This window comes from Coregonus clupeaformis, chromosome 9 (genome assembly GCF_020615455.1).
Source record: "Coregonus clupeaformis isolate EN_2021a chromosome 9, ASM2061545v1, whole genome shotgun sequence".
Lineage (NCBI taxonomy): Eukaryota > Metazoa > Chordata > Actinopteri > Salmoniformes > Salmonidae > Coregonus > Coregonus clupeaformis.
In genome coordinates, this window is record NC_059200.1 from 41,734,162 (window position 1) to 41,750,338 (window position 16,177).

The following is a 16,177-nucleotide window of genomic DNA, read 5'->3' on the forward strand; positions in this document are numbered from 1 at the left end:
AAATCCTGCAGCGCCCACAAGGTCCCCCTGCTCAAGAAAGCACATATACAGGCCCGTCTGAAGTTTGCCATTGAACATCTGAATGATTCAGAGGAGAACTGGGTGAAAGTGTTGTGGTCAGATGAGACCAAAATCGAGCTCTTTGGCATCAACTCAACTCGCCGTGTTTGGAGGAGGAGGAATGCTGCCTATGACCCCAAGAACACCATCCCCACCGTCAAACATGGAGGTGGAAACATTATGCTTTGGGGGTGTTTTCTGCTAAGGGGACAGGACAACTTCACCGCATCAAAGGGACGATGGACGGGGCCATGTACCGTCAAATCTTGGGTGAGAACCTCCTTCCCTCAGCCAGGGCATTGAAAATGGGTCGTGGATGGGTATTCCAGCATGACAATGACCCAAAACACGGCCAAGGCAACAAAGGAGTGGCTCAAGAAGAAGCACATTAAGGTCCTGGAGTGGCCTAGCCAGTCTCCAGACCTTAATCCCATAGAAAATCTGTGGAGGGAGCTGAAGGTTTGAGTTGGCAAACGTCAGCCTCAACCTTAATGACTTGGAGAAGATCCCTCCTGAGATGTGTGCAAACCTGGTGGCCAACTACAAGAAACGTCTGAACTCTGTGATTGCCAACAAGGGTTTTGCCACCAAGTACTAAGTCATGTTTTGCAGAGGGGTCAAATACTTATTTCCCTCATTAAAATGCAAATCAATTTATAAGATTTTTGACATGCGTTTTTCTGTATTTTTTTGTTGTTATTCTGTCTCTCACTGTTCAAATAAACCTACCATTAAAATGATAGACTGATCATGTCTTTGTCAGTGGGCAAACGTACAAAATCAGCAGGAGATCAAATACTTTTTTCCCTCACTGTATAATAGCCTAGATGTCCCTCACTGATTTCCACTAGATGTTGGAACATTGCTGCCATTCAGCGACGAGCATTAGTGAGGTCGGGCACTGATGTTGGGTGATTAGGCCTGGCTCGTAGTCGGCGTTCCAATTCATCCCAAAGGTGTTCAATGGGGTTGAGGTCAGGGCTCTGCAGGCCAGTCAAGTTCTTCCACACTGATCTTGACAAAACCTTTCTGTGCTTTCAAAGTTGGAAGCACAGAATCGTCTAGAATGTCATTGTATGTTGTAGCGTTAAGATTTCCCTTCACTGGAACTAAGGGGCTTAGCCCAAACCATGAAAAACAGCCCCAGACCATTATTCCTCCTCCACCAAACTTTACAGTTGGCACTATGCATTGGGGCAGGTAGCGTTCTCCTGGCATCTGCCAAACCCAGATTCGTCTGTCAGACTGCCAGATGGTGAAGCATGATTCATCACTCCAGAGAACGCGTTTCCACTGCTCCAGAGTCCAATGGTGGCGAGCTTTACACCCCTCCAGCCAACGCTTAGCATTGCGCATGGTGATCTTAGTGAGTCTTGCAACAGAGGACACCATGTTTACGCGCTTCAGCACTCGGCGGTCCCGTTCTGTGAGCTTGTGTGGCCAACCACTTCGCGGCTGAACCGTTGTTGCTCCTAGACGTTTCCACTTCACAATAACAGCACTTACAGTTGACCAGGGCAGAAATTTGACGAACTGACTTGTTGGAAAGGTGGCATCCTGTGACAGTGCCATGTTGAAAGTCACTGAGATTTTATACACCTGTCAGCAACTGGTGTGGCTGAAATAGCAGAATCCACTAATTTTGAAGGGGTGTCCACATACTTTTGTCTGTATAGTGTTGCTAGGTAACCTCACACTTATTTTGGTGAAGATGTTTGGTTTTTCTTTGTATCTTGAGATATATGTACAGATATATTTCATTTTCTCTACACTGTACTCTGATGCTGGAATGTGATCATTTATTCAACCCTGGCGTTGGTCCTCTTTTATGTAGTATTTAGACTAAAAGAACATAGTATACCAGTGTTGTGCAACTAAATAAACTAAAGCATCTTTAAATTATGCATTCAGCTCATCATATTTTGTGGAGAAGAGTGGCAATGAACAGCCAGGATCAGGGTCACTTATGTTGCACTTGTCACCTTTCGTTACAATAAGAAAAAGGTTATTTATATCTTTGTTGGCTGGCTTGCCCAGACCTCGGTATGACTGCAGCGCCTAGAACAATGATTATTTAGTATGTTTGTTTAAAAACTCTGTGTGTGACTGTGTTCGAGAATATCAAAACCGTAATGTATCATGGGTAAAATGTGACTGACCGATTGATCTACAAATAATAAGCAGGTGTTTATGATGCAGGTCAGTCAGTCGGCAGTCGCCTGCAATGTCGAACAAGCCCTCTGCCTATAATCTACAGTAGGCGACCTGGAACAACGGCCACCCCGTGAAGACAAGCCCACATTTCTATGGAAACGGTAACGCTGGTGCGGAGAGGGGCGGCTGCTGAAGTTTGGTTGTGTTTGTTGTTTGACAGTTAGCTACAGGTTGCAATACAAATTTGTAAGGTAAGTTTATCGCATCTACAGATAAAGTAGCAAACAAACTCGAAATAACTTGTTTGGTATTTAGGAATCTAATTATCTAAATGTAAACAGTCAGACTTTATTGTAAGTATGGTCATAAGCTAACGTTACTTGCTAGGCTAGTTTGACCGTTCAGCGAGCAAGCGCTAGGGGCGCGTTCAGCAGGACGTAACGTTTTGGAACGTTCATATATACATATGTAGAACAAACACGAGTTTGGCACCCCCTAAAGCAGGGGTGCCAAACTCATTCCATGGAGGGCCAAGTGTCTGCAGGTTTTAGTTTTTTCCTTTAAATTAAGTCCTAGACAACCAGGTGAGTGGTCCTTTACTAATTAGTGACTTTAATTCATCAATTGACCTAGATATGTTGTGTGTATGTATTGATATATAAGCTATGTGTGCCGTTTTAAAATGTATGTAGTTCTGTCCTTGAGCTGTTCTTGTCTATTAATGTTCTATATTATGTCATGTTTAATGTTCTGTGTGGACCCCAGGAAGAGTAGCTGTGGCTTTCGCAACAGCTAATGGGGATCCTATTAAAATACCAATCAAGTACAAGGGAGGATCGAAAACCTGCATACACTCAGCCCTCTGTAGAATGAGTTTGACACGTGCCCCAAGGCTTTGTCACAGAGCCGGTTCCAGGCATAAGGGACATAAACGGTTGTGTAGGGCTCCCGGCCGGTAGGGGGCCACAAAAATGTTTACATTTTTATTTTAGGAACTCAGTCAGGGTCTCAACTTACTATTGCGAGTAAGAATAGTAGAATGCACCAGGTGCAATTTAGAATTTTGGTTGTGCATCATTCAGCAGTTTTTCTCTTGTTACAGTGGGGGAAAAAGTATTTAGTCAGCCACCAATTGTGCAAGTTCTCCCACTTAAAAATATGAGAGAGACCTGTAATTTTCATCATAGGTACACGTCAACTATGACAGACAAATTGAGGGAAAAAAATCCAGAAAATTACATTGTAGGATTTTTAATGAATTTATTTGCAAATTATGGTGGAAAATACGTATTTGGTCACCTACAAAGAAGCAAGATTTCTGGCTCTCACAGACCTGTAACTTCTTCTTTAAGAGGCTCCTCTGTCCTCCACTCGTTACCTGTATTTATGGCACCTGTTTGAACTTGTTATCAGTATAAAAGACACCTGTCCACAACCTCAAACAGTCACACTCCAAACTCCACTATGGCCAAGACCAAAGAGCTGTCAAAGGACACCAGAAACAAAATTGTAGACCTGCACCAGGCTGGGAAGACTGAATCTGCAATAGGTAAGCAGCTTGGTTTGAAGAAATCAACTGTGGGAGCAATTATTAGGAAATGAAAGACATACAAGACCACTGATAATCTCCCTCGATCTGGGGCTCCACGCAAGATCTCACCCCGTGGGGTCAAAATGATCACAAGAACGGTGAGCAAAAATCCCAGAACCACACGGGGGACGTAGTGAATGACCTGCAGAGAGCTGGGACCAAAGTAACAAAGCCTACCATCAGTAACACACTACGCCGCCAGGGACTCAAATCCTGCAGTGCCAGACGTGTCCCCCTGCTTAAGCCAGTACATGTCCAGGCCCGTCTGAAGTTTGCTAGAGTGCATTTGGATGATCCAGAAGAGGATTGGGAGAATGTCATATGGTCAGATGAAACCAAAATAGAACTTTTTGGTAAAAACTCAACTTGTCGTGTTTGGAGGACAAAGAATGCTGAGTTGCATCCAAAGAACACCATACTTACTGTGATGCATGGGGGTGGAAACATCATGCTTTGGGGCTGTTTTTCTGCAAAGGGACCAGGACGACTGATCCGTGTAAAGGAAAGAATGAATGGGACCATGTATCGTGAGATTTTGAGTGAAAACCTCCTTCCATCAGCAAGGGCATTGAAGATGAAACGTGGCTGGGTCTTTCAGCATGACAATGATCCCAAACACACCGCCCGGGCAACGAAGGAGTGGCTTCGTAAGAAGCATTTCAAGGTCCTGGAGTGGCCTAGCCAGTCTCCAGATCTCAACCCCATAGAACATCTTTGGAGGGAGTTGAAAGTCTGTGTTGCCCAGCGACAGCCCCAAAACATCACTGCTCTAGAGGAGATCTGCATGGAGGAATGGGCCAAAATACCAGCAACAGTGTGTGAAAACCTTGTGAAGACTTACAGAAAACGTTTGACCTGTGACATTGCCAAAAAACGTTTGACTTTTGTTATTGACCAAATACTTATTTTCCACCATAATTTGCAAATAAATTCATTAAAAATCCTACAATGTGATTTTCAGGATTTTTTTTTCTCATTTTGTCTGTCATAGTTGACGTGTATCTATGATGAAAATTACAGGCCTCTCTCATCTTTTTAAGTGGGAGAACTTGCACAATTGGTGGCTGACTAAATACTTTTTTCCCCCACTGTATGTCAGTCACTGACAATCACTCAATTAGCCATGTCAGCTAACAAGTTTTAAATCGGTAGTTAGTCTAGCCAGCTATCTAAACTTGTAGTAATCATAGCCGAATACTGACCGGGCACGTGCCCAGTGCCCTTACCTCCAGGGAGCCCCCATTGATTTTGTTAGTCATTCTTACTCAGATATCATATTAACATGTCATAAGTCATGGCAAAATGTGTAGAATTGCAGGAAATTAGCTTTAAAACTGCAAAATAAATTCTCCACCCCATTGGTAAAATTGATAGAATTGCAAGAAATTAGCTGTAAAACTGCACTTTCTTTCTCTCTGCCCCATGGGAAAATGAGTAGAATTGCATGACAATTTTTAAAAAATGGCTACATTTTGTCTCCGCTCAATGGCAAAATGTTTACAATTGCAGAAAAATTGCAACATGTTCTCTAACTTTAAAACTTGTTTCTCTCTGCTGTCAAGAGGGGGGCCACTAAAATGTTTTGCAGCAAGGTGGGGGGGCCCCCAACCAAATCTTGCTGAGGGCCCCTAAAAGGCTAGAGCCGGCCCTGCTTTGTCACACGTACCGGTAGCTATGCATAGCTCTAGCATTATGTTTAATTTATCTTTGTCTACAACGTCACTCAAAAGCTGTACTAGACATCACTGAAATGTGTCAATGTTTTTGGCATCAAATCGCATTGTATGCATGCAAATCAGCGACACAAATTGATTACCTTCCTGCAGACTACAAGTATCATGGCAGGAACGTCACGACATGATCGGGAGATGGCGGTGAATGCCAAAAAACAGTTGTCTGTATGCACAGACCCTGTGGATCGGCTGAGGATGCAGTGTCTCGCACGTGGCTCTTCTGGCATCAAGGGTCTGGGCAGGTGAGAGAAAAAAACCAGTATACTCTTATGTGAAGGGCAGAGGTATTGGTTCTGCATCTTATGTGAAGGGCAGAGGTATTGGTTCTGCATCTTATGTGAAGGGCAGAGGTATTGGTTCTGCATCTTATGTGAAGGGCAGAGGTATTGGTTCTGCATCTTATGTGAAGGGCAGAGGTATTGGTTCTGCATCTTATGTGAAGGGCAGAGGTATTGGTTCTGCATCTTATGTGAAGGGCAGAGGTATTGGTTCTGCATCTTATGTGAAGGGCAGAGGTATTGGTTCTGCATCTTATGTGAAGGGCAGAGGTATTGGTTCTGCATCAAGTGATGTGTTGCCCAGGTCATCAAAATCAAATGTTTGATATAGTAGCAGTAGTGATTGATCAAACACTTTACTATAGGCAATCCTGTCAAGTAGTCTGAATTAGGCTACTGTCCTGTGTCAAGAAGAAAGCTCTATATTGGCTTCTAAGATGCAAGGATTGTTTTAACAATGTAAACTCCAAGAAATACTTTCTTATTTGCTTCAACTGCCACATATTTATCTTTTTTTCTTCAATGGTTTATTTGTCAGAACATTCAGGATAATGGATGATGACAACAACCGTACATTGGATGTGAAGGAGTTCATGAAGGGCCTTAATGACTACGGTGTCCTCATCGAGAAAGATGAGGCCCTGGCAATGTTTCAAAGTTTTGACCGGGATAACAGTGGACTCATTGACTTTGATGAATTTCTCCTCACTCTCAGGGTAAATATGAGTGGTAGGGGTAAACCTCTGAATTACATGATACATTTGATCATACTTATTTAATCTGGGAACTTTGTGCTTTATTTCTGGTTGTGCTGGTTATGATCACAGCCCCCGATGTCCAATGCCAGGAAGGAGGTGATCATGCAGGCCTTTAGGAAGCTGGATAAGACTGGTGACGGTGTGATCACTATTGAAGATCTGAGGGGGGTTTACAATGCCAAGTACCACCCCAAATATCAAAACGGGGAGTGGACAGAGGAGCAAGTATTCTGCAAATTCCTGGACAGCTTCGACTCTCCTTACGACAAGGACGGAAAGGTAATACTGATAACATCACACCATACTGACCTGGTCACTTTCAGGCCTCGGGGTTGTAAAATATGAAAATGTTGGATCGAGGTTATAGTGGTCTTACCAGAGGAGGCTGGTGGGAGGAGCTATAGGAGGACGGGCTCATTGTAACGGCTGGAATGGAATTAATGGAACAAAGTCAAATGTGGTTTTCATATGTTTGATTTGTTTGATAATGTTCCATTTATTCCATTCCAGCCATTACAATGAACCCGTCCTCCTATAGCTCCTCCCACCAGCCTCCCCTGGGTCTTACTATCGTCCACCACTACTGTAGTGTACACCTATACTGCTAAACTAACAGCCTGTACATTATTCAGTCAGATATACATTTGATTATCTGGACGCATGAGACATTTCTTAGGCTCCTGACATTTGCAGTACTGCATATCTGTGGAACCATCTTAAACTGTGTCATATCATATAAGCTGCCTACTGCCTTGTTCTTGTTAATCATCATGTCTTATTTCTGGAACATATTTGGTCACACAAGAAGAGTTTATGAATTACTATGCAGGCGTGAGCTCCTCCACTGATACGGATATCTACTTCATTATCATGATGAAAAGTGCCTGGAAACGTATTAACTAACGTCTTCTTGAGTCAATGTTTAGGGTAAAGACTAAAGAGCACTTAACCCTGGGATATGGACGGCAGAGGTCACACTTTATTCGGATAGTCATGATCTACCGATGGTGATACAATCAACAACCTATATGTTGATAAACTGCTTGCTAAGGTTAAGGTTAGATTTAGAATAAGGGTTAGGGTTAGGTTAAGTTTAGGGTTAGGATAAGGGTAAGGGTTAGTGGATAGTTACCGTAGTTGAATTGTGACAATTCTACTGAACATCTACAAACCATCTACTTGGGACTATCCAAATGAAGTGTTACCACGGGAGATGGCATGTTGTCTCTTTTCACTTCTCTTTCTAGGTGCAGTAGTTTAGTGGGGTGTAATACTCTACTTTCTATCCTCAAGGTATTTACACTGCTCTTTGCCATTCTGTGGCTTTAGGCCTATTTCTCAAAGCTGTCAAACTGTTACAGGGAAACATGTATGTTACATAGTAGTACAATTCTAATAGAATTGGTAGTTGGTGGAGCTGTGTTTCTCACTCAGCCAGCAGATGTCAAGGTTTTGTTTTGTCTCTAGTTAGATATTGCACTTTAGTGGCCAGATTAACTAAGCATTTGGATGTTAGCTGAAAATGTCTGAATCTGCATTGAGGAACAAGTATTGATGGGGGAAACAAAAGGTTGTGACACATTCAACTCTCCCACAACCAGGGACGGCCTGTTCAATAGGGCGATATGGGCGACGCACTGCCAAACGGGAAAAGGAAGGGATTTTTTTTCTAATCAATTATATCACGGCAACAGTAGTTATCAGTGTTGTAATCTATACGTCTGATCTGCCACAGTGCCACACTGCCACTAAATGTCGAATCAGGCTAAAGTCGTGCTTCAAATGGCTCCACCCCCTTTTGGGGCGATTTCAGTCAGATTGAAAATCGCCCAGAACTTCTGTCATAGACTCCCATGTAAAATCTATTTTTTTCAAATTTCAGAGCCTTCAATACAATCTCAATGGGTGTCTGTGGGCTTGCACTTACGCGCTTTCGTCACATGAACGTAACTAAGAAAAGAGAGGGTAGCAGCGTCAATCAATTCACTACTACTATCAACATGGCTAGGCTTCAGTGCAACTCGATTGTGTCTTTGAAAGAATTTCCTTTTTGTCGGCGAACAAATGAAGATAAATTGGCAACGAAACAATTAGGACCTCCCAGACCAAATTTAATAATTCAACAGGTTTCTACTAAAGGGGGAAGTCCTACACCCGAGGATTTTCCAAAAAAATGGTACGAACGAAAAAATAACATTGCCACTCAACTGGATGAGGGATACAGGCTAGCTGTCCGCCGCCACAACGATGAGGTTAGTGTTGATAATCACAAGTTTACTGGAGAACTGAGACCAAGTAGAGACTTTGGACAGGGTGGATATGGTTATATTGCGATATTGTCAATACAGTATATCGTAAAGTATCACTATGTAACTCGATTTCTTTCACCCCAATCCCTCAAATTAACGGTAAATAACTGAATTGTTTGCCCCACATTTAGCTAAGATGATTAGCTAGCCAGCTAAAATGTTTTATTTAGTTAGCAGTCGCATCTACAATAGTTTACTGTCAATAACATGTCTCCAAAAATGACGTGGTGTCTCCAATTGTGTTGACATTTTACACATTGCGATGCGCATCCATGAGTATCCACTTTCTGTAGCTCAGCTGGTAGAGCACGGCGCTTGTAACGCCAAGGTAGTGGGTTCGATCCCCGGGACCACCCATACACAAAAATGTATGCACGCATGACTGTAAGTCGCTTTGGATAAAAGCGTCTGCTAAATGGCATATTATTATTATTATTATTATTATTCCAGCCTTGTGTAGGTCTCCAATCTTGTCCCTGACATCCTTGGAGAGCTCTTTGGTCTTGGCCATGGTGGAGAGTTTGGAATCTGATTGATTGATTGCTTCTGTGGACAGGTGTCTTTTATACAGGTAACAAGCTGAGATTAGGAGCACTCCCTGAGATCAGTCAATAAATGATTCTGGTATTGACTTATATGCTGCCCCTGTCTTCATGTTGTTGCTGGACATATCTTTTTAAAAATGTGTGTAGGTCACCTAAATCATCAGAAAAATTGCCCCTCCTGAGAATTTTTTCAGGAGCCGCCACTGCCCACAACATTGTCTGTCCCCATTCACTTCTTTGGTTTTTAGTTTTCAGCCTTATCAGGGTCATGTGGAGTTTCTGTCTCTATCTGACACTGACGGTGTGGGCTGGTTCAGTAAGCTCTGTATGGCTGACACCTCCTTCCCTTCTGCAGGTCACAACGGAGGAGTTTCTCAACTACTACTGCGGAGTCAGCGCCTCCATCGATAGTGACGTCTATTTCATTCTCATGATGAAAAATGCATGGAAATTATGAGTTTTAAGTTGATAACTTCATGATAATAATTTTTAATGGACAGTTTTTCAAGGTGCCTTCTTAAACAAATATTATATTATGGAAATCATGTTGACAAACTAATATTAATAATGTCCCAATGATATGCAAATGATTATGAATTACTCGTATTTTAATTATATAGTCACTCTCTCCAGAAACGACCAATATTATGTATTGTAGAAATTGAAATTTGATGTCTCTGTACATCTATGGTCCACAGTTCCAATGTTAGATACAAATTTATAAAGATACAGGGAAATCATAAAGACTGATAAATCAAAGTACAGTCATTTCAGGAGATGAGGAAAGCAGAGGAAATGATACAACTCTGCATTTTCTTGTGGAATTATGCATAAAAATGTGATCTGTTTAATAAAAATGTTCACAAAATTTTACAATATGGTAATTTCTACACCGACAATGCTGTCACATTTGTCAGATTAAAATATACAAATACCGGATGACTACAGATTTTGTACAGTAAAATAAAAACAAAGCAATAATTTGCAGATGATGACTTTATGTTTAATGCTCCGCTAAAGTCTCCCATAAAGTGTTCAAGAAAAGGATAAAGCGTTCTGCATTGAAAACTATAATGTATGAGAGTACATAGTATAATATTATAATACATCCAAGTCAGTGTAAAAAAAAAACTACATACCGGTAACTGTGCAGGAAATACAATCACTTACAGTGGGGAGAACAAGTATTTGATACACTGCCGATTTTGCAGGTTTTCCTACTTACAAAGCATGTAGAGGTCTGTAATTTTTCAAAAATCCAGAAAATCACATTGTATGATTTTTAAGTAATTAATTTGCATTTTATTGCATGACATAAGTATTTGATCACCTACCAACCAGTAAGAATTCCTGCTCTCACAGACCTGTTAGTTTTTATTTAAGAAGCCCTCATGTTCTCCACTCATTACCTGTATTAACTGCACCTGTTTGAACTCGTTACCTGTATAAAAGACACCTGTCCACACACTCAATCAAACAGACTCCAACCTCTCCGCAATGGCCAAGACCAGAGAGCTGTGTAAGGACATCAGGGATATAATTGTAGACCTGCACAAGGCTGGGATGGGCTACATGACAATAGGCAAGCAGCTTGGTGAGAAGGCAACAACTGTTGGCGCAATTATTATAAAATGGAAGAAGTTCAAGATGACGGTCAATCACCCTCGGTCTGGGGCTCCATGCAAGATCTCACCTCGTGGGGCATCAATGATCATGAGGAAGGTGAGGGATCAGCCCAGAATTACACGGCAGGACCTGGTCAATGACCTGAAGAGAGCTGGGACCACAGTCTCAAAGAAAACCATTAGTAACACACTACGCAGTCATGGATTAAAATCCTGCAGCGCACGCAAGGTCCCCCTGCTCAAGCCAGCGCATGTCCAGGCCCGTCTGAAGTTTGCCAATGACCATCTGGATGATCCAGAGGAGGAATGGGAGAAGGTCATGTGGTCTGATGAGACAAAAATATAGCTTTTTGGTCTAAACTCCACTCACCGTGTTTGGAGGAAGAAGAAGGATGAGTACAACCCCAAGAACACCATCCCAACCGTGAAGCATGGAGGTGAAAACATATTTCTTTGGGGATGCTTTTCTGCAAAGGGGACAGGACGACTGCACCGTATTGAGGGGAGGATGGATGGGGCCATGTATCACGAGATCTTGGCCAACAACCTCCTTCCCTCAGTAAGAGCATTGAAGATGGGTCGTGGCTGGGTCTTCCAGCATGACAACGACCCGAAACACACAGCCAGGGCAACTAAGGAGTGGCTCCGTAAGAAGCATCTCAAGGTCCTGGAGTGGCCTAGCCAGTCTCCAGACCTGAACCCAATAGAAAATATTTGAAAGTCCGTATTGCCGAGCGACATCCCCGAAACCTGAAGAATCTGGAGAAGGTCTGTATGGAGGAGTGGGCCAAAATCCCTGCTGCAGTGTGTGCAAATCTGGTCAAGACCTACAGGAAACGTATGATCTCTGTATAATTGCAAACAAAGGTTTCTGTACCAAATATTACATTCTTCTTTTCTGATGTATCAAATACTTATGTCATGCAATAAAATGCAAATTAATTACTTAAAAATCATACAATGTGATTTTCTGGATTTTTGTTTTAGATTCCATCTCTCACAGTTGAAGTGTACCTATGATAGAAATTACAGACCTCTACATGCTTTGTAAGTAGGAAAACCTGCAAAATCGGCAGTGTATCAAATACTTGTTCTCCCCACTGTATGTGCAAAAAAAAACTAAAAACATAATGACAAACATTAAACACATAAGATGTGATTAATTGATGTGTAGAAGGGTTTAAACCCTGAAGAATTGACATTGTAGGGGCTCTATTCAATCCATATCACTGAAGCATTACATATTCTGCAATAGAAATTGAAGGATAATTTCCGAATGAGTCAACATATGCAACGTTTACCATGAATGCAGTCTCCACTAACGCGGGAACATTGCCTTTACATTTCATTCATGCTGTAACGCTGAACTTCTGCAATACGGATCAAATAGAGCCTTAGGTTTATTTAGCAGCTGTTGTCATGGTAAAGAGTATCTCTGTGATATGAAGCAGCAGTATGGATTAAGCCAAGGTGTCACGGTGGCTCATCAGCATACCGACAGGGGGTTAGTATAGTATGGGAAGTGCAAACACAGAAAGGATAATAAGGCAGCATTTTATTTCAAGTTAGTTAAGTCCTCCCTTGTCTTGTTTCTTAGCAACTAGCAACATATTAATAACACAAAACCAAATAAACACAATGAGGATTATTCCTGTTCTGTCTCCTATCATTTGTAAATAACATGTGCATTGAGTTCTGCTAGTCTCCTGTGATACTGGAAGTCAGTGGATAGTCAGTTTGAGTCACGGTGAAATAAATAGACTTCAAATAAAAGCAGCCAAAGTCACTCGGAGTAAGAGTATAATAAGCAGCTATAATTAATCTTGACTAGATCATTCCGACTGACTGACTGACTCTGTCTGTCTGTCTGTCTGTCTCTCTCTCTCTCTCTCTCTCTCTCTCTCTCTCTCTCTCTCTCTCTCTCTCTCTCTCTCTCTCTCTCTCTCTCTCTCTCACTGGATCTGATAGAAACTAGACATGGTGACATAAGCCTCATCCTTGCCTCCTTGCTGAGTAGCACCTAGCCCCTCAGGACCAATGTTACCATCACTGTCGTCTGTCCCCATGCTCTCAATGTCACTCCTCAGATCCAGGATCCCCACGGTGGAGCCACTGTTCCCACTGCTCCCCGCCCCAGCGTCGAGGTGCTCTCCTGGGGACTCACACCTCAGCAGTATGGCCTCTGACCATCCACTACTGGTTGTATGGCAGGACGTCGTATCCCTATTACACTCTTGAATGAGGCATTGATCTTTTACCTCAGCGAGTCGATGGGAGTCAGAGTCAGGGGGTTGGGCGGTAAGGTCCTGCTCCTTGTCCGGCTCCACCAGCTGGATGTTGAGGTCACTGAACACCTCAGGGTTAAAGCTCACAGGTGGGCCCTGCTGGGTTAAAGGAAAGAGATGGGATAAACCAATATCCTCATAACTCATTATGGCCATTATCGTTCACTGTCTAGTGCATATCAGAGGACTTACCTTCATTGGCTCGTAGGTCTGGGCAATCTGGAGAAGTGTGTGTTTGGGATGTGGAATGCTTGGCCATATGAAGGAATGTATTCTGTGAGGACAGAGAGACATCAAGAGGATGACATGGAGGACATACACACACACACACACACAAGTTGATGTGCAGAGCAAAAGGAGATCAATTTGATACTCACTGTTTTCTCCAGAAAAGACCAACTGCCAAAGTGACCAGCAGCAGGGCAGCAATGGGCACGATGAAAGAATAGGAAAGCAACTGCACGTCTGTCTCTGTAGGGAAGTAGGAGAGAGATGATGCATGTGACTCACATTTCCTGTACCTTGCTCTATCACTTCCACCTAACTGCACAGTCCAGATATCATGCTAAGCTTTTTAGACACAAGTCTTTCTTTACCTGCGTTGGTGCTGAAACTGAGAGAGGCGCTCCACTCACTCCAGCTGCCATCAAAGTACCCCCCGTTTGGCTTGGCTCGAACCTTGACATGATACTCTGTGTTCTTATGGAGGTACTCGTCCCCCTCAATGATCAGAGGCTGATAGGTCATGTTTTTAACCTTTGAACAGGGTACACCATAAAAGAAGAACAAGACAATAAGTTAATGTTTCCAGATACACTGAGTGTACAAAACATTAGGAACACCTTCCTAATATTTAGTTGCAGACCTTTTTGCCCTCAGAACAGCCTAATTGAATGATATTCTCTGATGAAGGTCGACTGACCGAAAGCTTAGTCTCTATTAAAATAAATCTGACTGGAAGTGTGCGGAGAGTTTTTCCTGTTTCTCCAGTTTTGCATTTTTCCTCATGCACCTTCACTAATCAGTTTTGAGTGTGCGGTAGATTCTGCTTATTCTGATTCAATGATATGGAAATTATGATAATATAATTAAGCTTTTGCATCCACAAATCCAAGAAAAATAGGCTTTTGGCAACTGCACCAGAGTATTTTTGACACTCCAGATGCGTAGTTGGAACAGTTGATTGTTGTGTTTCAGGTAATCGTTCAGGTATGGATTCCCAATGTAAATAAGAGCCCGGTTGGAGGTCCTCAGAAATGTGGCATTCACCACCCAAGGACTCCTGGGTTTAACTGAAACATAAAGAAGAACAAGAAACAGAGGATATGTGTTCAGGGCAATTGATGCAAGTGCCAACTAAGGGCTATCAATTGATAGAAGGTGTCATGTAAAAATGCCTCATGTTACTTTCATTCAAACCATAAGGTGAGAAGGTATGAAATTATGATAACTTACTTATTTCTCTCAAACTCATTCTTTTCCAAAATGTGCCGCCTCGTTTGAATTGAACGGTGAGATTATACGATTGCAGAGTGTCCAGGTCCGTAAATGTGACATTATTACCCTTCTTTGTCAAACAGCGTTGCTTTTTGTCGTCTGTGTAGCTGTAAACATAATGTTCATAAAATCACATTATCAATAAATAATTTCCTAATCCATCTGAGGGTTTTACACATCTGGATATCTGAATATGCAGTAAGGGTGGAGTTCTTCTACCCATGATATTTGTCATTTGTGTTGTATAAGCTCCTAACTAATACATCTGATGTTCAGTGGTCTTCAAGGAGGTTTATTACCAAAGACCCATGGCTTTTATGTCCTCGATTTCATCATCATCATCGGCATCATCATCAAGGTGGCAGGTTAGGCTGTTTCCTGCCAAGACACTGAGATGAGAGGTGCAGAGTATTCTGGGTTCTGGAAAGGAAACAAAACAAAACAATTTCAGCGGTTTGGATGGGGTCAAGAGCAGCAAATCTTTTGTCAAATACATTTTCGTACAGAATGAGAATGAACAGTTAATGTTGCACCATCACTGTGTTGGACACAAGTGTTGCACTGAGTCTTCAGGATTAAATCTCCTATTAAATCAATGAATGTAAATCATTTAAATATAACTCTTAAAGAGGAATGGCAGCTCACCATTGTCAACCAATTCTCCTCCACTTTGACAGTGCACCAGAACCGGGAACATGAGTAAGGCAATCCATAGGCTGTATGCCATTTCTCACGAAGCAGTCACACTAACGTAAGAGGTAGTGGCCCCAGATACAGCGGTGAGACTCTGGGGCACGCATGCACAAGGAACTCAAAGTGTTGTCTTAGCTGTCTCACTTAACTGTCAGTATAAATATCACAGAGGAGAGCAGAAAAGAGAGAGAGGGAGGAAGAGAGACAGCGAGAAAGAGAGAGATAAATGGAATGATCTATTCAAGATTATAGCTGCTTATTGCATTCTTACTCTGAGTGACATTGACTGAGGTTTTGAGGCGACAGTACAAAATATCACCTTTTATTTGAGGGTTTTTTCCACATATAATGGTGTTAGTATTTTATTAGGATCCCCATTAGCTACAACCAAAGCTGTTTAGAAATGAAAAGCTGTTCAGGAATGAAAGGACTTTATGTATCTAGTCATAAGTATTTGGACAAATTCCCTTATATGTGTATTAAAGTAGTCAAATGTTTAGTATTTGGTACCATATTCATAGCACACAATGACTACACCAAGCTTGTGAATCTACAAATTTGTTGGATGCATTTGCAGTTTGTTTTGGTTGTGTTTCAGATTATGTTGTGCCCAAGAATATAATATGTTTTAGAACACTTCTATCATGGA

General features: G+C 42.1%; 2 protein-coding genes across 5 annotated transcripts; one reads left to right on the forward strand and one right to left on the reverse strand.

The window, feature by feature from the left end:
* Window positions 1-2,265: 2,265 nt before the first annotated feature.
* LOC121574396 (calcyphosin-like protein) lies at window positions 2,266-10,640 on the forward strand. Of its 3 annotated transcripts, XM_041887020.2 has the most exons (6): window positions 2,382-2,465; window positions 5,368-5,473; window positions 5,632-5,780; window positions 6,355-6,532; window positions 6,644-6,853; window positions 9,784-10,640. In XM_041887020.2, exons 3-6 carry the CDS (start codon window positions 5,644-5,646, stop codon window positions 9,883-9,885), a joined length of 627 nt encoding a protein of 208 aa, XP_041742954.1. In that variant the 5' UTR covers window positions 2,382-2,465; window positions 5,368-5,473; window positions 5,632-5,643; the 3' UTR covers window positions 9,886-10,640. The 3 variants fall into 3 exon arrangements, with proteins under 3 accessions (XP_041742952.1, XP_041742953.1, XP_041742954.1); XM_041887018.2 differs by lacking the exons at window positions 2,382-2,465; window positions 5,368-5,473 and adding an exon at window positions 2,266-2,375; XM_041887019.2 differs by lacking the exon at window positions 5,368-5,473 and having other exon boundaries at window positions 2,374-2,465.
* A 1,953-nt stretch (window positions 10,641-12,593) lies between these two features.
* Window positions 12,594-15,677, reverse strand: LOC121574395 (interleukin-7 receptor subunit alpha). Of its 2 annotated transcripts, none has more exons than XM_041887017.2 (8): window positions 15,481-15,677; window positions 15,135-15,255; window positions 14,794-14,942; window positions 14,479-14,630; window positions 13,935-14,094; window positions 13,716-13,809; window positions 13,531-13,612; window positions 12,594-13,434 (listed from the first exon to the last, which is right to left on the reverse strand). In XM_041887017.2, exons 1-8 carry the CDS (start codon window positions 15,560-15,562, stop codon window positions 13,006-13,008), a joined length of 1,269 nt encoding a protein of 422 aa, XP_041742951.2. In that variant the 5' UTR covers window positions 15,563-15,677; the 3' UTR covers window positions 12,594-13,005. The 2 variants fall into 2 exon arrangements, with proteins under 2 accessions (XP_041742951.2, XP_041742950.2); XM_041887016.2 differs by having other exon boundaries at window positions 12,594-13,437.
* Between the last annotated feature and the right edge of the window lie 500 nt (window positions 15,678-16,177).

Excerpts from the sequence above, each read along its gene's own strand:
- LOC121574396 (XM_041887018.2), top strand. Across the intron at positions 6,533-6,643 it reads AATTTCTCCTCACTCTCAGG|CCCCCGATGTCCAATGCCAG; the intron begins GTAAATATGAGT and ends TTATGATCACAG. Across the intron at positions 6,854-9,783 it reads CTTACGACAAGGACGGAAAG|GTCACAACGGAGGAGTTTCT; the intron begins GTAATACTGATA and ends TCCCTTCTGCAG.
- LOC121574395 (XM_041887016.2), bottom strand. The coding sequence starts at position 15,562 with ATGGCATACAGCCTATGGATTGCCTTACTCATGTTCCCGGTTCTGGTG. Across the intron at positions 15,256-15,480 it reads AGGAGAATTGGTTGACAATG|AACCCAGAATACTCTGCACC; the intron begins GTGAGCTGCCAT and ends TTTCCTTTCCAG. Across the intron at positions 14,943-15,134 it reads ATAAAAGCCATGGGTCTTTG|CTACACAGACGACAAAAAGC; the intron begins GTAATAAACCTC and ends TTATGTTTACAG.